Source organism: Zeugodacus cucurbitae, chromosome 3 (assembly GCF_028554725.1).
Source record: "Zeugodacus cucurbitae isolate PBARC_wt_2022May chromosome 3, idZeuCucr1.2, whole genome shotgun sequence".
Classification (NCBI taxonomy): Eukaryota; Metazoa; Arthropoda; class Insecta; order Diptera; family Tephritidae; genus Zeugodacus; species Zeugodacus cucurbitae.
The window spans coordinates 21552380-21576803 of NC_071668.1; the positions used below are offsets into that span (position 1 = coordinate 21552380).

General features: G+C 36.7%; 1 protein-coding gene across 1 annotated transcript in view; it reads right to left on the minus strand.

Moving 5' to 3' along the window:
• Nucleotides 1-8009: 8009 nt before the first annotated feature.
• The window catches only part of LOC105217522 (protein O-mannosyl-transferase TMTC2), a 221727-nt gene continuing 205312 nt past the window's right edge, over nt 8010-24424 (minus strand). Inside the window, exons 7-11 of the mRNA XM_011192564.3 lie at nt 10485-10570; nt 9913-10301; nt 9706-9790; nt 9403-9560; nt 8010-9295 (exon numbers count right to left, since the gene is read on the minus strand). Of these exons, the coding sequence (XP_011190866.1) occupies nt 9119-9295; nt 9403-9560; nt 9706-9790; nt 9913-10301; nt 10485-10570 (895 nt within the window). The 3' untranslated portion in view covers nt 8010-9118. The remainder of the gene's footprint in view (nt 9296-9402; nt 9561-9705; nt 9791-9912; nt 10302-10484; nt 10571-24424) is intronic.

Consider the following 24424-nt stretch of genomic DNA (forward strand, 5'->3'; position numbering starts at 1 on the left):
ATACCCAACGTCCAGCAATGCGGTGAGTAAGTGCGCTGTTCAGCATATCAAAACATTCATAAATTTGAGGGTCCAAAGTGACGGGCGTCCGTCTTATGCGCTTCATGACTTTTAGTTGCACCAGCAAAGTGGCTACAAAATACTACAACTACGCCGCGCACTCTTATATCTACCGTTGCGGTGAAATAAGTACGCGCTTTTTTCGCGGGTCGGTTAGGATTTATTACTATATAGATATATAGATGTTGAGTTGAGGCTGAATTACCGTGAAAATATTTAGTAGTAGAGACTACGAAATGCAACGCGAAGTACCACTTTGATTCACCAGCTGCAAGTGCAACACCTAGTCGGTGGGCGCTCAGCTGCAGGCCCATTCTAGTATTGCCGCAGCTTTAGTTAATGCTGCCGTTAATGCTGTGTACATCACGTGTCACTGCATATCGCCGGCGACCGACCGACCGACAATGGCGCTTCTTAAGTGGCTACAGTGGTTTCGCTTACTGCTGCATATTGCCACAGACACTTTGTGGCACCGCGCCGCGCCTCCACTCGTCGCGCTACAGCTCACCGTTCATCCATTGGAATTATAAATGCCGCTACACGCTGTCATGGCGACGACGACGACGACTACTGAACTACTAAGAACGGCGCAGCTGCGCAATGCAGCTACGATTTGATGGGCTTGATAAAGTAAGGGTTGCTGTTGTTATTGTTGTTTCGATGGTGTTGCAATAGATTCTGCTGGCTCTGCCGTGGCTGTAGCTGTGGCTTTGGCTGTTGCGCTGTTGTCGCCTTAATGGCGTTAAGCTGCTTAGGAATTCAATTATTTTCGTTACAGAAAATTGACTTGACAGCGACGACGGAGACGGACAGGGAGCTGGAGACGGAGACTCAGAGGGAGATAGAGATGGAGGCGAGACGTGGATGAAATGTAGAGGTGGATGGAGCCAGAGGGGGTGAGGACGATGAAGACAAGTATACACGTAGTAAGACACGCGGCTAAAGAAACGTACTTAAATAACCTCAAGCAGCTGAGCTGCGCTGTAGTCTAAGATGTCGTATGTATACGAGTATGTGTCTCCAACTACCAGCCATATTGCAAGTGCCGTTGCTTGCAAATATGTATATTTAGGAACCGAGTGCTCTGTTTGACTGGCAACAGTCACTGCAGGCGCAGTTGTGTGAAAACAACAAAGTTATGTGACTAAAATCTTAACACTGATTACTTCGGATTAGCCAATGTGGCAACGTAGAAATTTGGTATTAAATATTAACTTGATCGGTTGCTGCAGTGTAATACCAGCTATAAGTATGTACTTATAAATATATTATTTTAAAACAAATGAATATCTGAACTTGCCTAGCTATAATGAAGGATGTCGTTGACTCTTTGGTAGTAAGCTTAGTCGACTGCAATTTGTGTTGAGCTTTTAGAAGGTAGGATACATTTTGTGAACCATTATTGGCAGCTGACCTAATGAAATCCAAAAGTCTGTCTGTCTATCCGTTCGTCCGAGCAACGGATAACTTGAGTAAAAATTGAGATATCTTGACGAAACTTGGCAAAATCGGACCACTGCCACGCCCACAAAATGGCGAAGGCCGAAAACACATAATGCGTCAGAACTAAGCCATAAATAAAGTTATAAAATTTGGAATAAAGGATCGCACTAGTAAGGGGCATATTTGAATGTAATTTTTTGGGTAAGTGGGCGTGGCCCCACCCCCAAATCGATTATTTGTATATGTCTCGCAAACCAATAAAGCTATATAAACTAAACTTTCTGCAGTCGTTTTGTCTGGGCATTTCCTTATACAGTCCAAAAATGAAAGAAATCGGATAATAACCACGCCCACCTTCTATGAAAAGGTTAGGTTGAAAATTCCTAAAAGTGGGTTAACTCATTAACCAAAAACCTCAGAAACACCAACTTTTACAGCAGAAAGAGCAGAAATAAGCACTCAGATCTTTTTACAAAATGAAAAATGGGCGTGGCACCGCCTACTTATGGGTCAAAAACCATACCTCAGGAATTATTCGACAGATTTCAATGAAATTGGGTATATAATATTTTCTTGACACCCCGATGACACGTGTGGAAAATGGATTAAATCGGTTCACAACCACGATAACTTTCCATATAACTCAATTTTGAATTTCATCATATTTCTTCACTTTACTTGGCATCACTTGTGAAAAAATTGTTGAAAACGGACTATATCAAAGCCCCTGATATCGAATGTGAAGAACTCAGTGCCTTTCGGTTTCATTTCACCGAAAATAGCGGCAAATCTCTCAGATATCTTAATTTGATTCAGAGGAAATTGTTTTCTTCTAATAGTGTGTCTGTGTACCAGAAATGGTTAAAATCGGGACATAACTTCCCCTAGCTCTCATATAGCTAATTATAGGATTTTCAAAAATACGATGGGCTTAATAGCTTATAAATCGTTTAATATGTGAAATATCAAATTAGGTGAGCATATTCTCACAGATATAATATATGTTGGTGATGAAAATGAGTTTAATCGGTTCAGGAATTACCTCAGCCCTCATAAGCTATTTATGATGATTTTCGTTTTTCTATTGGACTTTATGCCGAATTTATGGGTAAATTTGTGTGTTATCTTAATAAAACTATAGCAATAAATTGCGAGAGTATAAACTGCGCGGTTGCACCCGAACTTAGCCTTTCCTTACTTGTCTAATTTTGAATATTTTAATGATACCAAAAATGCTCGAAATTTAACAAATCATATTCTAGTATCCAGATACGCATGATAGAACCACTGTATCTATGGCGAAATGTTGTTCAAGGAACAGCTTTATCTAAAAATAATAATAATGTTGGTCTGGTGTTAAAAGTAGATGATATCGGTTAAAAATTCCTTTAGCCATTCCGGTTGACTTTACACTCTTCAAATAAATAGGTCAATCTCGCTTCGATTCAGGTCTTGGAGCAAAACATAATATATCTCGTCAGTTATCAGTAGAAATGCTCGAATGAGTTATGAAAAATTGCACTCAACGAATGAATCATCTGAGACGTTACCGGGGCAGCGTACGTCAAGCTTATTGCTTGCATATTATAACGATGCTCAATCTAACCGCGCTTGTCTTATCAGTGAGGCCGTAACCTTATCTTAATTCAAGCAAAATACTCAGCGCGCTCACATGAGAGCTAATGCCGAGAGACAATACTTAATACATTATACACACTAACAAACTTCAGCTGCAAGTTGCGATGATAAGAAATCATTAACAGAGCCGTTATCGGTGAGTACTTTATTTAATGAATTTGAAAACAAAATTATTTCATTATTAATCAATTGTGTTGACACGCTCATTTAGTTGTGAGAATTTTTATAGATTGTAAATTTTGAGTTTTTTTATATTGGCTATAGCTAATCAAACCAGTCGTCAACGTAAACACTCGTGTTTGACCTTTAAGTTCATTTTTAAGAGATTGTTGAAGTTTTTTTTAATTTATTGTTTTCAGTACTGAGCCATGGTGCCAACGTGACTATCAATGGTGTGCGTCAAAGGCAAATAAGTTACCACTTTTGTGGTTTCCCACATTATAAACAATCGTCTTATCGACAAAAATTTACAACTACAGCAGAGAGGTTGTAGAGGTTAAGTTCGGCGATGTTTAATAATTGATTAGTGTGGATATTGCGTTCTACAGTTATATATGTGTGAACATGGTGTAAAGTAACGCCCGAATTCACGCTATTTTAAAGTTTTCCTCCGTCAAAGTCAAATGCTCTAAAGAAACGTTCTATGAAATTACAGACATCACTTTTGGGGTCCCCCACACCGATAACAACTACATCAGAAAAGTTGGAGAGTCTAAGGGTATCACTATTTTTATAATAATTACTTGTATAATCTCCGCGGCTGTGTAGCGCTCACTAGACTGAGATTTTAAACACTTGGATTTTATACTTTCGGTGAACCGTGGCAAATTGATTAGAATAGTGGTGATAGACTCTTCTTCATTCAAATTTTTGCATCATAGTGGACCGTTGTTTCAAATTTTCAAGCGGAATTTTTCTGATGCCCCAAGCTGGATCATAACGAAAGTCTAATCTGACGGTTTGAAACTTGTGATTCGGATTTTAGGTACTCATCCGTCAGATTGGAGTATGAGTACATATAGTAGGCACGGGAATTTCTCAGCTAAACAAAAAACTCTTTTTTTGCAAGACAAATTTAGGAACCACTGTAAAATCCTTGGGATCTGCACAGTTTTGTAGGATCTCAAGAGAGACGGTCGCTATAAAATAATTGATTAAGGCGAATGTCAATCAGATGTTCCATCATTCTTTGGGAAAATCAAAAACATTATACATCGACGGTAACCAAGAAAGGAATGTGAAGGCTTTCAAAAATAATGGTAATGCATAACTGATATATGACCTTTGACATAAGTCATTGTTGATTGGCCGAGTTTCTCCGCTTATTTAACATAGGCGTCTGAAAAATTCAGATAAATGGAGGGAACTAAATGTTTTAAGAGTCGCTTTAAGATGGTTAGAAGTGGAAAATAAATTTACGGAGAGTATTTTTCATATTAATCATACTCAGGGGTTTGTGATTTGCATCCAAAGAGTTAATGAGCTTTTCGCCATCAACTAAGTCTGACTTAACTCAGATGCAGTGGTCTTCGTCGACCATTATCCAAACGGTTACCAACTGTATAGGTTGTTTCGAACAAGACGTGTTAGTATCATTTATTTTTTATTATTACAATTGTACCTAGTATACAATGAATAAATACTAACAACAACTCAATTCTAATAAATTAAAAATAATAATTAATCATTTACTGCTACAGTTGCCTTCCTAAGTCTGAAGGCCTCTTACGTTTCAGTCGGTTTTCTTCTTTCGTTAACAACTGAATTCGCACCAAGATCACGGTGATGGTCAGCAGATCTAACATACCAAGGATCATTAGCTATACTTCTTAGTATCTTGGAAGCGCTGAATGCAGGCAATACATTGTTGACTTGAGCAACCCCATAGTTGAGCTTCATAGGCCCAAATTGGCTTTAGTATTTGATTATATATAAACAACTTGTTTTGGATTGAAAGTATGGATCTCAACCGACTAGATGGTAAAACTTAGCAAATTTTATTAGGTCTACAACTTCCGCCGTTTTCCAGTAGTTGTCTCTAGGGTCAAGCACTGGTCGATTAAATCGTTTTATATCGATCTTGGACATTTGTGTCAACATTAACCCACATTACAAAATATTTGTAGAGATCTGTTTGCATCCCAAATTTATTCTCAACTGAAAATGTCACTTTTTGAGCCGAATTCTCGAGATTTGCAGGAAATTTTGCTTTTCTCTTTTAATTCCAAGAAAAGTGCGGCTGAGGCTCATCGAATGCTTCCGAATACATACGGTGAGGCTGTCCTAAGTGTAAGAACATGCCGAATGCTTTCAACGTTTTAAGAATGGTGATTATGAAGCCAAGGCCATGCTCTGCATTTGGTGGGACCAGCTGGGGGTGATATAATACAATAAATTTTTTTTTGAATTCTTGACAAATTTTTACAAGACCACACAGACCTAAGTTTGAAGATTTAAAAAAAATATCTTGACAACCACATCTACTCCTCCTAAGGAAGGTTCGATAGCTGACAAAACTCTGGTACAGCCTACTAAATGTGGCAATTCTCCTTCAATAATGGTTGAAATCAGGCAAAATATATTCTAGACTCTAGATACAGCATAATAGAAACTCTAAATTTATGATACCTAAGAGATTATCTATGATACGAAGAGGATATTTAATGAATACCTTTATCTGCCCCTAACGCCAGTATATCGGTCCAAAATTTTCCTCTATCTTTAGCATACAAATTACAGTGATTTTCGACAATCCAGAAGTCAGGTCAGAATTTATAATATCTTAACAAAATTAAGTGAACGTAATATCCTTGAAAGACTGTTTAATGCCAAAAATGTTGTGAATTATTCCACGAATTAACCTAGCGCCTATAATTAGATGTAATGATCTTTTATTATTTTTGATTTTCATAATGAGCGAACTTGATGTCTAATACAACACTCAATGAACGAGTTATATTAATAAAAAAAATCTTGAAAAGTTTTTGTCGAGCATTCCATGGTTAAATACATAAAATAAATGAAATTAGTTCACACCTTTTTCGAAACCTCATATATTGATCATGAAAATTTCTCGTTTTTCGAAGGATTTAATACTTAATATATTTTTTATATGTGAGACATCTTAATGAAATTAATTATGATTGATTTCGTGAACGTATTCTGTTCTACGTATATATTTAATTCTTATTCTTATTCGGATACTATTTCACTTCAGAGTGGGAACCATCGAGTTAGACCGGCATGTAGCATCTCGTGACATCGCCCAGGAGGTGGGAGTTAGTCACCAAACCATTTTAAACCATCTGCAGAAGGCTGGATACACAAAAAAGATTGATGTTTGGGTGCCGCATGATTTGACGCAAAAAAACCTTCTGGACCGAATCAACGCCTGCGATATGCTGTTGAAACGGAACGAACTCGACGAATTTTTAAAGCGGATGGTGACTGGCGACAAAAAATGGATCACATACGACAATATCAAGCGAAAACGGTCGTGGTCTGCTGTGTGTTTGGTGAGATTGGAAGGGAATCATCCACTATGAGCTGCCATATGTCCAGACGCTTAATTCTACCATCTACTGCGAACAACTGTACCGCTTGAAGCAGGCGATCCAGAATTGGCCAAGAGGCAGGGTGTAGTGTCCCACCAGGACAACGCCAGACCACACACTCCGTTGATGATTCGTCAGAAGCTACAGGAGCTCTGATGCGAGGTTGTGTGGCATCCACCATATAGCCCGGACATAGCGCCAAGTGATTACCACCTGTTCCTGTCCATGGCGAACGCCCTTGATGGTGTGAGGTGTCAAAAGAAGCTTGTGAAAGGTATCTATCCGCAAATAAGGAGAGGGGCTTCCAAAAGGGGGTATTATGAAGTTGCCGTCTAAATGGAAAAAGATTATCGAACGAAACGGCGCTTATTTGAACTAAATCCAATCACTGTAATACTTTTTATAAATCATTGAATAAAGAACAAAAAAACGGAAGGGGGATATTTGTCAACTTAATATATGGTGAAAATTTGGCCACAAAAATTAGTTTTTTCGTTGAAACTCCGTCAAAATTTCATATTATATTATTATTCTATTTTCAAGCGTCTAATAAAGAGATTTATTCATGTACTACTTAAAGATTTTTGGTTTATTGATTATAGATGAACCAATAATGAGTTATGCTGTCCACGACAAGAGCATTTTTTTAGATATTAAGAGAGATGAGATGTCAATGGCGGAGTTTTTGGATTTTTTAAATAAAAATTTCATAAAATATTGTTTAAATATGGATCCTTGGTATGCTGAATTATTTAAATACAACTTTTGTTAAAAACATAGTAAAAATATCCTCTGAAATCCATCTAACCCCTTAAGTATACATATATTTTGTGTTTTATGCAAGTTCATACTTACACCACTTTCATTTCAAGAAATATTAAAATTCACTACTTTTTACTTTAATTTTGGTATATGCATTTATTGTTATTTAATTCATATATATATCTCAATTTCTTTCATTTAGTCTAATATGGCGACACACCGCCACAATACGCGTACAATAGTCGTAATAACGCCTTTACATTTCAATAGTTATTATTATCATTTACACTCACATCCACAGCGTTTTTCATTTTTTTGTCTTTTTTTAATTTTTTTTATTTTAATTTTTTTATTCAATATTACAATTAGTTTAACCGGAAGCTAACGCCTGTACCTACATATACTTCCATTACTTCCCATTACTTTCTTTAACTACTCTAATTACTTACATACATAACTAATGCGCCAATACCAATACTTAGTGTTACCACCGCAATTCACTTTGCTTATACGTTCGTTATCTGCTCGAAAATAATAATAATTCAATATTTATCCGTATCATATAGTATTTACAACGGTAATTTTATACAGAGTTTCGCCGCATCAAAGCCATGTAGTAGTAAATTCAACGCACACACAAACAAAATTTCGCTGCCAATTTGCGCAAGTTGTTTTTGTAATTACTGAATTTCATGACATAACGGTATCTATTGTGTAATTGTACACAGACACACACACAGATATACAGAATTTAGTGAAACAAGTAACACAAAAGCCAACAGTTGTTTGTTTTTGTTTGTCGTACATAGACTTGCTGACATATGATTTTTTAAATAATTTGTTTGAATTTTTTGTTGTTTTTTTTTTTGTAATTTCAATTTGAATTTTCTCATTTTTTTACATAAATACATGTGTTTTTTTGTTTTGTCTTAACATTTTGTATAAGTAGCTGTTATTTACAAGCGGCTAAACTACATTATATACTCATATGTAAATATGTATTTGTATTTTACTCTACACTCTCTCTCTCTTTCGATCTCTCTTTCATATTATTTTTATGCTATAACTGTATTCATTAAGTTCCTGTTTTGTTTGGTACTGGTTATTGATACTTTGTTGCATGTTCAAGTCCATTTTTATTGTTGTTACTTAATTATGTACTGTTATGTATGTATGTATATATGTAATTAATTAGTATTTAGCTTTACAAAAATATTAGAATACTCTCTCTCTCTCTTGTTTTGCACAACAAACTGTATGAAAACGGAAAATTTTTATTCAAAACATTTTGCTTCCTGCTGCAGTCGTTTCTTACAGACACATATTACAACAAAGCGGTGACCCTTCTTTTTTTATACAAAGCGCCTCTCTTTTTTACAGAGCGCTGCCTTTTCTACAGAGCGCGCCTTCATTCTATAAAGTGCTCTCTTTTCTATAAAGCGCGTCTCTGTTCTATAGAACGCGTCTCTCTTCTATAAAGCGCGCCCTGTTTTCTATACAACGCATCTCTCCTCTACAAGGCACGCCTTTCTTCTACAAAGCGCGCCTCTCTTCTATAGCGCGCGTCTCTATTCTATACAGCGCTCCATTTCTTTAAATATAATTGCCACCGCTATGTATACGTCCTCAATTCGCGCATGCTTGGCCGCATGCTAATGCACTCATTTGGGTTCTATGACGCCCAGTTTGGCGAGATTGCCCAGTGTTGTCGGATCGCCAGGCTGCAAGCGTAAGGCTTCTTGGTAACTGTGCGCCGCATGCTTGGTGCGTCCCAGCAAATGGAGTATGGCGCCCAGATTGGTGTGCGCATGCGCGTCGTTGGGACGCATCGCAACAGCCTGGAAGAGACAATGAAAGGAGGGAGAGAAGACATTAAACATATATTAAAGAATAGACTAGATTATTTTTTTTTTAGTTTTTGGATTTTTTGGGCTTGATGACTCACCTTGCGGTACCAGCTTTCCGCTTCCGCTTTGCGCTCGGACAGGCGTAGCGCTGTGGCGGCCGCCACCACTAAAGCGTAGTCGTCAGGCGCGAGCTCAGCGGCGCGTATGCGATAAAAGAGCGCTTCTTCACTACGCGTTTGGGAAGTGAGGAACTCCGCTGCATATAAAAAGATCGAGCAAGAAAAAAAATTATAAATAGAGCTGCCTTAGATATTTGTAAATTTTTTAAATTAAAAAAATCAAGCGCTCGATGCTGAGAGCTTAAAATAATAATGTTAAATGAGGCGCGCTTCAATACTAACCGTAATAGTGATGCGCGCTCGACTGCTGTGGCGCCAACTGCAAGGCGCGCTTGAACCACACTTCCGCCTCTGCGGCGCGGCTGCTCTGTAAGTGAAAAAAATAAAATAACATAAATTTATGTGCAGAAAAACAACAACAACGCAACAGTTGTCCAAAGATTCAAAATAAATAAAAGAAAATGTAAATTACACCCTCTTCCTACTTACATTTCGCGCCAGCGTTATACCATACGACAGGTGCGCCGCCACTTGATTCGGCTGCAACTGCAGCGCCGCATAGTGATAGCGCTCCGCTTCATTCCACTGCTGCAACCGTCCGAAGACATCGCCGATGCGGTTATAAAGCACATCACGCTGATAGTACGTCGAGGGCAGCGCATGCAACGCTTCGCGGTAGACAGCCAGCGCTCGCTGCAGTTTGCCTTGCTCGGCATAGAGCGCGCCCAGTTGCAGGTAGGCCGAGATGCGTGCATTGTCATGTGCGGGACGATCACGTACACCGGCCCCGTTCAGCTGTGTGCCCTCCTTGAGGATTTGTGCCGCCTCGCGACAACGACCCAATGCTATGAGGGATGCGCCCAAATTTAGGAATGCCACTGTGATAATTAAAATAAGATAATTTGGTATGAGAATTTTGTAAGAAATTAATTAATTATTTAGTAAAAGAACCAATGAAGAAACATAGGTTAGTTCTAAGGGGAATATTTCAAATATTTTGCAATGTTATGATTTGTTCAAACTCAAACTCTAAAATGAAAAATTAAAGAATTTTAAATTACCTGCTAAATTTGGTCGAAACTGTATCGCTTTTCGAAAGCACTCCACTGCAGCCTTATGATTTTGCTGATTTTGATATAAAATTCCCCTGAAATCAACAAAAAAGAAAATATTTTAAAGATATAGATATGTTTAACGAGTATGTTTTTGTAAGAGATATATAATTTACTAGAGAGATGACTGTCAAATCAGCAGTCACAGTAATAACATGGGTTTGATATTTATTCTCAGAACACTTTGGTGTTAAGTATTATCAATGAATTTTGAAAGTGAAGAAACTCTTTCGTCTCCCGATCATCCAGAAAAGTTCTTATCCAAATATATTTAGTTCTTAACCATATAGCCAAATGGCTTTCAAAACACTAAAATCTCTTGGGATAGGAAAAGCAGTGCCTGGAGTTTTAGTGGCATTCTACCCGACGCTTATCTTCCCGATACATCTGCAATGGGTTCCAAGGTATAGTGATATTGCTGGAAACCGCGAAGCGAATGAACTTGCCAGACTGGTTACCATCTTACAGTTAGATGCTAAAAAAGAGGGATGATGCAGATATTTGATCGACAAATATGTTGTAGATATAGTTGAGTCTAGACTTGACCAAGCAGACAAACGTGGTCTGAGTTCAATAAGATCCGCATATGTCGACTATTGAAATTTAAAAGGAGTGATGTAAGAACTCTAGTAAGGGTGTTAACAGTTCACTGTCTGATTGGGAGGCCAGCTGTCCTTACAATGATTACTGCAGAAGCTGCCAAGAAATAGAAGAAGAAGCATTTTCCATGCCGATGTAAGGCTCTATCGGATTGCACTTTCTTCGACTATATAGCGGCCCATATCAAACTTTGTGAATTACTTAATTTTATCAAGATAACAGAGTAGCTCAGAGAGGATAAATTAGTGTGAGGGAATTCCAGTCCCGGTGATTTCACAAAGGGCCTTCCAAAGGCCTAGGTGTGTCGACAGACTACCACTTAACCTAACCTATTTCGGTAGGTATATCAGAAATATAATTGGACCTTCTTTTGTAGATCTGAAGAAGAAAGTTCAGAAAAACGAGGTAAACATTATTTCAGCGCGTCAAACTCTCTCTTTAAAGGATAAAGAGACTATTTCGGCGTATGATCCAAATTTAGTATATGTTCCGCAAGTTTTAGTCGAGAAGAAGTTACCGCAGATCTGTCTCGATTCGTTGTAGTTCATTAGACGTAGTAGAGATTCAAAATGTTTAGAGTGATCTATATTTGATATTTATGGAATTCGTTCATCTTTCAGATTTGGGTTTTTAACCGGCTCTACTTTCCTTTTTTTATTTTCCGTTGGCATTCTCCTTATGTTTTGCCCCTTCAAATGAAGTTGAACAACTTTGACTCAATTAATTCCAAGTTATTAAAAATTATTTGAACTCACTCGGGATGTTTTAGCTTTTACCCTCTTTCGATCTCTTATTTTTATATATTTTGTAGTTTTGACATATGTAATCTTGTCTTACAGTTTTTCACACAGGTGGTAATTGATTAATTAACCGGTCTCTGCTCGATTAAAACGCTGATTAAGATCGATTTACCATACAAAATAAAAATCTACATTAATTTTGGATTGAATTTTAATCGACTTGAAAATGAAATGCAACTCTGCGACAAGAACCAGAACTAAGTAATTATATATACGTCCTTTGTCTGCGAGCTGTTGTTTACACTACTCGACAGAAGATGTTGGAAATAAATAAAAAATAGCAATCAGCTGATGAAACTTACCAGCTTCTTATGATAAGCAATAACAAAAATGTATAACAACTGATCGATTATCGAGTAGCCGACAGTGTGATGGGCAAAAACTGGTTTCACAATCAAAATTTTAATCGATCAATTAATTTGGCTGTGTGAAAAGGATATTAGATACTCGTAGACTACTTTGGAAAAGTAATAGAGATGTAGCAAAAGTTCTAAGCTCTGATTCATTAAGATAAATTCAGTAAAAATCATTGTTTCAATTAATAGCTGTCCTAAGATTCACCAATATATTGGTATAAATAATATAGACTGATAGAATTATAGAACAGAATGCAATGTTACTTTAATGAGGTTTACTTGTATAAAATTCTTTTTTGTTACTCTCATATGTCATTTGTATTGACAAGAGTGAGACTTGAGACCGCTAAACTCTAGCAAGCAGTGAAGTGGCAAATCGAACACGGTCTATGAAGGGAGAAGGAGAATCAAAGAGCTGATACTAAATAGAGTAACATATTTTAAAGTTTTCAAAAGTACTTTCTATTGAAGTCCAAACATTTTCTCTTCAGTATAGTACCGAATATGAAGTATGAAAACTTCTTGTAATAAACTTTCACTTTATTGGAGTATAACCAGCAACCCAACAAAGTTCGTTCAAGACAAAACTAGCCATCATTCACCAAAGGCATTGTCGGAAATGCAATACAAATCCGGTTAATTAAATCAACGAAAAGTTGTGCGAAACAAAATTAGGTACACTAAACAACAAGCAATCTTCAATTACCGCACAAATTAGTGCATTCAAGTAGCAATTGTTTGAATTTCGAATCATTGAAGAAAACTAGCGCAAGCAAAGAGCGCCAGCGCCAACGTGCAGTTATTTACACAGCTTACACTATATATATAGAAGTATGTATATATATATCGGTGTATCGAGCAAATAAATACCGCCGAACACTTTTGAAGTGTGGCCACAATGCAATGAGTTGCAACCGAAAAATAGAAAAAGAAGCAGCAAAAGCAGCAGCAAAAATGCCAAATAAAAAACAAAAACATACGTAAATAAAATAGGAAAAATTCCTCGGCGAAAAGTTGTGTGTTTTCGGTAGGGAGCTCTAGTGATTGCTGCTGATTTCGCTGAGCTGAGCATGAGTTAGCTGTAAATGCAGCAAGTACTATGTACGGTTTAATCGGCGAGGCGCTGTTGCAAGGCTACAAGCACAACGCGCCGCCACTAAATGCGCGCTGCTGTCGCTGATGCTGTGTTGGCAATCACAAGCAGATTTCCATTTCAGTGAACGCCAGAGCGCTGAAGGTTTGTTGTTAGTTTGTTGGACGTCTATTGTGCTCGCTGGCAGCTAGCACCTTTTGCCAGTATGCCGTCGAGTTTACATAAGCAAAGGAGCATAGTAGGAGCTGAGGCTGTGGCACAAAGAAAAGCTGTGCTAGCTTAAACAGCAGCGCGTGCAAATGAGTGAAGGCGGGCGCTGAGGAGTAGTTTAAACGTCGAAAATAAAGGAGTTTTTAATACACAAATAAACATAAACAAACAGCAAAGCAGAGCACAAGCACATAGCACAACATAGCATAGCATAACAGTGAAATTACAAAACAAACGGAGGGACGGATGGGTGTAGGAAGCGCTGTAAGTTGCAAGTGCGCAGCGTTTTAAGGCAGCCAGTAGCCTGCCTTGGCGTTATAGTGAATTATTGCTTTGCTATTATTGTTGCTTTTGTAAGGTTGTTGTTGTTGTTGTTGTTGTAGCTGTGCGCTTGGCAGCTTTTAGTCTTCTGCCATTCTTCGTTTTACTTCATTTTTCTACTTGCAATTTCCTCAAATCGTTTGTGAACTAAAGCAACACTGACATGCATCAGCCAGCAACAGCAGTAGAAATAAAATAGCAACTTTGTTGCAGCGATTTTGTTGCAAAACAAACGAAGTGTACAAAAAAATGTTGCTTACGATTTCTTAGCTTCATTGTTTCAACGTTTGATGATTGTGTGTGTGTGAATTGAAGTTCTTACAACTTCCCTATCCGGTTCAGTGTAGGGACTCACTGATTGTTGCTGTTTTACTAGTTTTTGTTGTTGTCAGTAATGCAATGCGTTAGTGGCATAGATTACGCTAAGCAACAAACAAATGTTGATACGTTTCTAAATATGTATATATGTGTGTATAGATGTATGTATGTATTAGAGGTAAGTAAATATGTATATATGTCTTTAGATGGGTGTATATATGTATATTTCCATGTATATTTATATAACTGTGAATGCGTAAATTGTAGAGCGTATGAGTCGAGCTCAGCGTTTCCTCTGTTGCTGAAGTCAATAAAAAACTGAGCAAAATAATGATACAAACAGCTCGACAAAACAAACGTAAAAGTTCAACAAGTAAGGAAGGGCCAAGTTCGATTGTGTGTTTTATACTCTCGCAATTTTTTTTTACTTAATTTTATTAATATAACCAACAATTTGAGCCAAATATGCGGCATATATATGGTATAAAGTCCAACCCTAATTCGAAACCCTAATATTAGTAATATGGGAGATAGGGAAGTTATGACCCGATTTCACTCATTTTTGGCACAGAGACATATTATTAGAAGAAACATATTCCCTCTGAATTTCTTCAAAATATCTGAGAGACTTACCTATACTTTCGGTAAAAATTTATTTAGAAGCGCTGCGGTCCTCATATTTGATATATGGTGTCTTAAACCTTTGGACCTATTTCGACGATTTTTAGAATTATATGCTTACTTTATATATTGTAAAGTAAACTATTCAAACCGACTTCAAAGTGTTTGTCGATAAACACATTTCGAACCGAACACTGATTTTGGTAATAAAATTCAATGATTTGCAAGCGTTGCTCGTTAGTAAGTCTATTCATGATGAAATGTCAAAGCATACTGAGCATCTTTCTCTTTGACACCATGTCTGAAATCCCACGTGATCTGTCAAATACTAATGCATGAAAATCCTAACCTCAAAAAAATCACCCGTTATAAGGGAAGTAGGCGTGGTTGTGAAACGATTTGGACTGTTTTCACATCATATCATTGGGAAGCTAGGAAGATATTATGAACCATATATACATATTTACCTACTTAATTAAAGCATTTTTGGTAGTTTTTAACATAACCTTTTGTATGGAAGGTGGCCGTGGTTATAATCCGATTTCCTTCATTTTTCAACTGTATAAGATAGTACCTAAAAGAAACGACTCTAGAAAGTTTCCGTGATATAGCTTTAGTAGTTTACGAGATATGTACAAAAAACTTAGTAAAAAAAATTACATCCACATATGCTCCTTCATAGTGCGATCCTTCATCCAAATTTTAAAACATTATCTGGTTTCGGTTATTGCCAGATTGTAGGCGTGGCAGTGGTCCGATTCTGCCCATCTTCGAACTTAACCTTCTTATGGTGTCAAGAAATACGTCTTCCAAGTTTCATCAATATATCTCCATTTTTACTCAAATTACAGCTTGCACGGACGGACGGACAGAGGGAGGGACAGACAGGCATTCGGATTTTGACTCGTCTCGTCACCCTGATAATTTTGATATATATAACCCCATATCTAACTCGTTTAGTTTTGGGTGTTACAAACAACCGTTATGTGTAGAAAACTATTATACTCTCTTAGCTACTTTGTTGCTAGAGTATAAAAATTCAGTTCAATGCGTTCGCTGCATTGTTGTTGCTGTTTTGCTGTTAAGCGTTTAATGCTGCTGCCAGCTTCATTTTGTTGATTTCGCTATTCAGCAAAAAGACGATGTATTTGCGAGTGGTTTTGTAAAGGAGATATATCTAAATAAATATATATGCATGTATATATGTATGATATATATGCATTTATCTATGTATACAAATATATCTATGTATATACAAATGTCTGTGCTCGCTGCAGCTTAGCGCTTATAGCCAGAAGTGGTAAAGTTTGCAGAAGAAGAAAAATCCATTGAAAAGAAATCAAATTATTCAGTTCAGTGATTATCGGTTTTGTTGTTTGCTCGAACGTGAATGCCTTTCAAACAACAATAACAACAACAAGCAACAATAGAATACACCACAGCATCAGCAACAATAACAGCAACACACATTGTATAGTCAGAAATCAAAAAGCGTCCGTGACAAGTTCAATGGACCGAGAAGAAGAGCAGCAATGCTAAAAGAAAGCAAAAGCAAAAACAAAAAAAGCAGCAAACAAAATCAGTTTCGGAAGGTTTTCAGCTTATAGCCTCGGGTCGTTAATCGTGGCGTATAAGTGTGTGTGCGTTCGCCATAGACTCCTATAGGACATTGAATATGTGGAGTATGTGGACGCACCGCGTGATACTTTTGCGCTCAGCGTTGCACAGGAAGTGGTGTAGGGCCTGACGCTTAGTGAAATAATGTACATAAGTGATATTTAGCCTTTCAAATGCACACAAGGTGGGCATAAATAAGAAAGAGGGGGAGTATGGTGGGTAATAAGTAGAAGAATTGCAAGCAAAAGTTGTCTGAAATTAAGGAACCACCGTTCTTATGGGAGAGTTTTGAAAAGAGTTCATGCAAATAGTAGCCCCTGAGTCTTCAAATCACAATACAACTGGGTTTTAATAGACACTGAAATCTACTGAGGGTCTATAATTAAATATTTAGTCTCTGGGATTTGAGTTTGACACGTCTAAATCTTCAGGAGCTTATATCTTCGAGACGATAGAGCCCCGCTTACTAGCAAATGGCTTAGACCATATTATTTATAAGCATCTAAATTACTACCAGTTCTTCGTCTCAAATCGGTACTTCACGACAATCCCACACAAACTCAAAAAAGTCTAACGACGTCGAGTCGTAACTACCAGAAGATCAGTTATGCCCAGCTCAACTTTTTATTACAAGAACTACACTTTAAATCATATATATAGTATTGGTTAATTTAATGAAAGATCATCCATTGCTCGAAGTGTTTTCAGATAGATCTAAGTACGAGAGCACTCAGTTTGAACCACTGATATCGACAAACCGATGAAATGAAAGTTCATACAAATATATTACTCTACTTTTTCACTAACAAAATCGTTTATCAAATCTCTATAGTGCCCACCGCTAACCAGAGAGAGTAAGAATCAGAAAAAGTAAGCCAATTATGCCACCGATTCGAAATCCACGATAGGTCATGAAGCATACATTGTTGCCCTTATGATTTCGTGGTGGTTTCACGAACTACCTCCAAGCAGAATATACTCCCAAAATCGTTTGTGCCTATACAGTTTGCGTACACTTTACTCAGGGATTAGTCGCATACTACCTTACTATGCAGCTAAATTCAAGTTACGGATCAGTCGACGGGGGAGCTAAATGTTGTTGACTAGCTCATTAATATTACGAACTTTCGATCGATTTTGCTAAAATCAGGGTCTGTCGTTTATGTCAAAATTACTTCTAAGCTTAGCGTTTTATCTAGATTTAAATAGCCCGTTCTCACGACGGTTCGGTTCTACGTAACTGGAACGGACGAGGATGTTTATCCGACAAAGTACTGTCGAATCGCCATCGTTTCTCAATATTATTTTGAGAATGTTTGATGTCGCTAAAACAACAACAATCCTTCCAAAGACCGTCCAGTATTTGAAGAAAAGAAATTTGTCGATTAAATTTTAGCAACTTTCATTACAAAAATATTCTGCATCTTCCCATTTTGAGCTCTTCTCTCTCTTCTATCCAAGCTATCAAGAATTTAGAAAGATTTCGTTCAAATTCTTACCACTGTTCACCGATTGATATGGTCCACGGTTCAATGCATGGCATTAAGTGAGCGCCAAAAATAGACGTAACAAAATGACAGTAACAAAGGTGCACACATAACGGCACACATTAAAGCGAAAATAGACTTGTTGTTGCCACTGCGTAACAGCGCGGCAAACGTTATCCTCTGACGCATAGACATATATATTCCAAAAGGGCCAAGCCAGCCAGCCAGTGACGTTAGTGGCACTCGTAACCCGCCAACTGTCACGCACACCACCTTCAATGGTTTATAATCGTCTTAGATTTTTGGAAATTTCGTGGTTGGGCGGAAGCCTGACATTGATTTTCGATTTAGGTTAGGAATATGCAAGCGTTGTTCGCTTGCTATATTTTTGCTGATAACGGTTATTTTTATGCACACCATGCTGATTTGACGCGTTTGAATTGTCCTCTCTCGCTTTTCTCTTCTTGTGACAACCTAATTGAAGGTGAGCACTTTCTTTTATCACGTGTGCATATGAAATATTATATCTCAATTGACTTTGAAAAGTATAAGCTTTCTCATACTTTCATATTTATATAGCTCGCATATGAGTCTAATTTATATACTCAACAGGAAGCTTATTTGTTGTTATTGTAATGATTTCAATAGGTTTGAGAGTAGTAAAATTCAAATAATCAAAATATTAACAAATTTGAGAGCCTTGAAAACTACTCTAAATAGCTTTAATTTCGAAATTTTTCATAGTAGAGTTGCCACCTATCTTAAAAAAATTAAGTGAAAATATTTTAAATTGATTCTGATGAATACATATACGTTCTTCTAAAAAATTTTCAGGTTGTCTTAAATTTATAATTATTTAAGAACAGAGTTGCCACCTCTAGAAAACTTAATTTAAATTTTATTATTCATTTAAATTTTATGGTGGATATTGGTGGTCTTCTAAAAAATATTCAGGTTGTCTTAAAATTATAATTATTTAAGAACAGAGTTGCCATCTCTAAAGAAATTAATTCGGAAAATGAAGAAATGTGTGCCAAAGTATATTATATGGTCAGATGAAGATAAGAACTTCTTAAAAAAATTAAGGTAGTATTAAGAAATATAATTATTTAAGAACACGGTTGCCCCTTCTAAAAAAATTAAAGCAGAAAATGAAGAAATTTGTGCAAAAATAAGATTTTTAAGAAATTATTTTATAAATAATTACTAGGATAAACCTTAATTCACAAAAATTATGGATTAATGTTGCCACCTATATCAAAAAATAAAATCTGAGAAATGATTCTAATTTTTTATTTTCTTAATTATTTAAAAAATTAAATATTTCCCTTTAAATTATCATTTAATTTAATTTTTTTGTAGTTCATTATGAATTTAAGGTTAGGAAGACTCAATATTACACAGCGAAGTCGCCTCTTAAATCAAAGCCTCGCAACGCATTTAAATAAAACCTGAATATTTCAGTGCAAATTTAAACCCGACTACAATTTGATTTCAATTTGCACTCTTTTAAGATGCGAAGACCGGAAAAACTCCAAAGAGAATTCAACACACGCAAAAGCTAACAGTAAAAGGTGGAACGCACATGCCGGTGTGTCTTCCTCTTTGATGTCGTTGATGTTATTAAAACCGTTGACTACGGCGCGGGTGATGACAAATTTCGTTTCAGACCGCAGAATTTCGGTAACACACAGATATATGTACACATATAGCATACAGTGTAGTTGAGTGGAAATTTCAAGGTATATAAAGGGTGTTCTTTTTAGAGGCCGGAAGAAATTTTATGTTAATAAGTAAGGAAAATGTTATGAAATGGGTGATATTTTGACTTTAATGGTGCGAGAATTTAATGGAATTTAGTTTTTGAACTATATGGTAACCTCAGCTCATTGTTTGAAAACTAACATTTTTCATTTTGGGCAATTTTCTTCACAATAAGCGGCCATAGTTTATATATGACGCATAGACACAATAATCTATTTTATTAGAAGGGACCATCAACTTGGTCCGGCCAGAAGAAGCTATTTTATCAAAAGAGACCATTAATTTAGACTAGTCGGAACAATCTATCTATTTATCACAAGAGACCATCAACTTTGTCCGGCCAGAAGAATCTATTTTATCAGAAGAGAAGTTGGTCCGGCCAGAAGAATCTATTTTATCCGAAGAGACCATCAACTCGGTCCTGCCAGAAGGATCTATTTTACCAAAAGAGACCATCAATTTGGTCCGGTCAGAAAAATCTATTTTATCAGTAGAGACCATAAACTTGGTCCGGCCAGAAGAATCTATTTTATCAGAAGAGACAATCAATGACCATTTGGTATGGTCTGAAGGATCTATTTTATCAGAAGAGACAATCAATGACCATTTGGTATGGTCTGAAGGATCTATTTTATCAGAAGAGCCCATCAAGTTGGTCCGGCCAGAATAATCTATTTTATCAGAAGAGACCATTAACTTGGTCCGGCCAGAACAACCTATTTTATCAGTAGAGACCATTATCTTGGCTCGGTATCACAAGAGACAATCAATTTGGTTTGATAATAAGAATCTATTTTATCAGAAGAGGCCGGCAATTACCACATGGTCTGGTCAGAAAAATCTGTTTTATCAGAAGACACCATTTGGTCTAGTCGGAAGAATCTAAAATAAACTTTTACTTTGACAGCAATTCTTTAATAATATATATATACACCTCTAAAAAAGCACCCTGTATATACATAAGCACTTCTATATATGGAATTTAGAAATAAATGCAAACACACGTAAGTGGATTTTAGGACAAAATTTAAAATTTAAATTTGCCTTTCACAAATTAAGTTCATTAGTTGATGAAATTTGAATTTGTCGAGTTCACAAGAGAGCACAGGTTGGCAATCAGTACAAAGAATTTCGCAATCAGTCTAATACTGCAGCAAAGCGCTGCATGAAATGTGAACGAAAAGTCAGTGGAGAAAAAAGGCTGCCAAGAATTGAGTCGTGAAGCAAATGCGAATGATGTACGTAGATGAAACACAATAGCAACAGAACACAATGCAAACGAAATGGCGAACGGAGCAATGTTTAAGAGAAAGCAATACCCAGGCATTTCAAGAAGTTAAGCACAAACACACACCCGTAGGATTACAAAGCGACTTCAATACACCCACCAACACACCCACCTATAAATGGAGCGGGTACATACAATGGAAAATGTCAAGGAAACGATTTTCCTACACTCTGTCCGTCCGTGAATGAATTCGAACTAAAAGCCTATTATGTCAAACACACAATAATCAACAACAAAATGCATTTGGTCAATGGAATTTTTTTTTTGCGCCGCCTTCCCTATACGTCTTATTCAAGGCAACAGCTCAGCACTACGCTTTGATAGTGCGCACAAAAGAAATGAAATAGAGCATTCGAAGCGCGGCGTTGAGTGCGTTGGCAGCGCAGCAGCAGCAGCGCCGCTGTGCGATTGTGTCGAAGACTGTGGAATTGTGTAATCACAAAACGGTACTCTAGTCGCGCAGCTTGCAGCGAGGGATTATGAAAGACGGAAACCGAACTACGAGTATATGGAGAAATCGGAGGCATCTCAGTACATAATGCATCTTCGTTGCTGTCCGTTGAGTTTAATTGGCTTTGCTCTGATGCTAGTTTTAGCATGAGTATTTTCAACACTATTTGAAAAAATTTTAAAGAAAAAAATCGAGGCAATGCTAGTACTTTGTTCTACTGGCAAGGTGGAGTATGTAGAACAATAACTTTTCTCAGAACTGTAAAATTTCTGTAGTCTTTCTATATCGAGCTGTGCGAAGTTTTTGACGAGAGAATTTGGAAATAAAATTCTCTGATTTGATTTAATTACATTGATTTATTCTGATAAACATTAATTTCCTTGTTATTATATTTTCGATTCTAAATCTATTATTCTATTCAATAATATCTTGAAATTAAACATTTTGAATATTTAGAAACAATTTTGAAATATTTTTAAATTTGAATCTGCTCAAGCAATTCTGGAAATATTTTCATTACTTGAATTTCGTACATATTTTTTTTGAAGTACTTGGTAACTCTATTTGACAATTTGTCTAAATGGAAACCTTATCGAATATTTCTCGAGTACAATTTCGTAATATTTTTAAATTTGAGACTCTCCTAAGATTTTTCGTACAAAGTCTTCAACCGTTTTATCTCGAAAGTTTTTTTGGGTATTTAACTAATTTTAGGTTTTTTTTCAATTAATTATAATTCTATTCCAAATAATGTCTGAATTAGATACTTAGTGTTCTTCGCAAAGATTTTTAAATCATTTTAATTTATAACATCTAGTAATTGTCTATTCAGACTTTAACCTCAACAATGTTAAATTCTATGGGATATAGGAAATATATATCTGACCGATATATACTATAGTATAAGTCAGTTAGATGGTCGGAAATCGCTATAATTTGAATATAGAACTGGAGAAGAGTTTTTTTAATGAGTTCATAAATTTTTGGTATGACTTGGAACGTTACATACATACTTCAATTACGATATCTCACTGATATTCTTACTCATATTCTTTATGTGGTACTATATAGAGAAAGAGCACCAGTTTCGCCAATTTTTGGAAGAGAGTTGTCAGAAGCAGTATGTATGTTATATTTAGTGTCGGTGTTCTTCTTGATGCTTGAGTCTTCTGCTGTAAATTGATGTAAGCTGATATCAAAGAAAATTGTGTAATAGTGGAATTAAATATTCCACTAATATTCAAGCCAGGTTAGAAGGATGTTGTCATAATATTGTGTGACTGAGACCTCCCAGACATATGTCGTTTGTTTGATAGATCGAATAAATTTAAGAATTATAATTTTAGACCTATAATATTGATTCTTACATAGTTCAGAACTACAAAGCATCTACATGACAAAAGTCATCATATTACTATCCACTTCAAAGTAGTTTTAAATAGTCTATTATATATTTTTATTATAACGGGTCATCCAAGTAGAGGTACTTTTTTCCATCGCCTCCTTTATACAGATCACGCGTGGGTCGTGTCAAGATGTCTTGATATTTTTGTTCAGTATTGTTTGACATTTCATGCTGGAAAGACTTACACCCGAACAACGTGTATAAATTGCCCAACATTTTTATGAAATTTCTGTAAAGAAGTGATTCAAGAGCTGTCATATCATCCAAAAAAAAACAACGGTTTGGAGTGGTTTGTGGTCCGGTCTTCAAAATGATGTCGGTGAGAACGGAAGCGTCAATGGCGATCGTTATCGCTATGATAACCGAGTATTTGATGCCTGAAATTGAAGCTCGTGACCTCGGTGACATTTGGTTACAACAAGACGGCACCACTTCCCACACATCTCATTAAACAATGGATTTATTGATAGAACACTTTGGTGAGCAGATAATTTCGTTTTAAGCCGGTCGATTGGTCACTTAGATATCACACCATTAGACTTTTGTCTGCGGGTATATGTAAAGTCTAAAGTCTAAAGCGGACAGTCTATGCGGACAATCCCGCTTCGATTCAGTCCTTGATGCAAAACATCACCCGTGTCTGTTAACAGTTGAAATGCTTGAACGAGTCATCGTAGCCGCGGCCAACATTTGAAAGAGATAATCTTTAAAAAATAAATGTCAAAGAATGTATTTTCGTATAATAATAATAATTCCCCATTAAATTTGAATTTTCTGTTTCTATAAAAAGTAGGGAACCTCGAAATGGATCAGCCTTTATATTACTTTATAGATATTTCGTATACATATTTGACGTTCATATGAGGTACCTCTCTAATGTCTCTTATTATAAATACGTGCGTATATTTACATTAAAGACCTTCTATAGCTATGTTAGAGTTGAGCCTGCCTTTATGCCGCGATGTCTGAATTTGGTATTCCCGTAAAACGAATACGGCTGTGTAAGCTGACGTTGAGCAATACCAAAAGCTCTGTCAGGATCGGGAAGGACCTCTCCGAGCCGTTCGATACCAAACGAGGTTTCAGACAAGGTGACTCGCTATCGTGCGACTTCTTTAACTTGATGCTGGAAAAAATTATAAGAGCTGCAGAGCTAAATAGAGAAGGTACAATCTTCTACAAGAGTGTACAGCTCCTGGCGTACGCCGATGATATTGATATCATCGGAAACAACACCCGCGCCGTTAGTTCTGCTTTTTCCCGACTGGATAAGGAAGCGAAGCGTATGGGTCTGGTGGTGAATGAGGACAAGACGAAATATCTCCTGTCATCAAACAAACAGTCAGCGCATTCGCGTCTTGGCTCCCATGTCACTCTTGACAGTCATAACTGTGAAGTTGTAGATAATTTCGACTACCTTGGAACCAGCATAACCAAAAATAACTACTATGGACTGGGTAGGCCATTGGAAAGTAAAGTCCTCTCTCGACGAACAAAAACCAAACTCTACAAACTTACTTTACGGTGCAGAAGCGTGGACGTTGTCAACATCCGATGA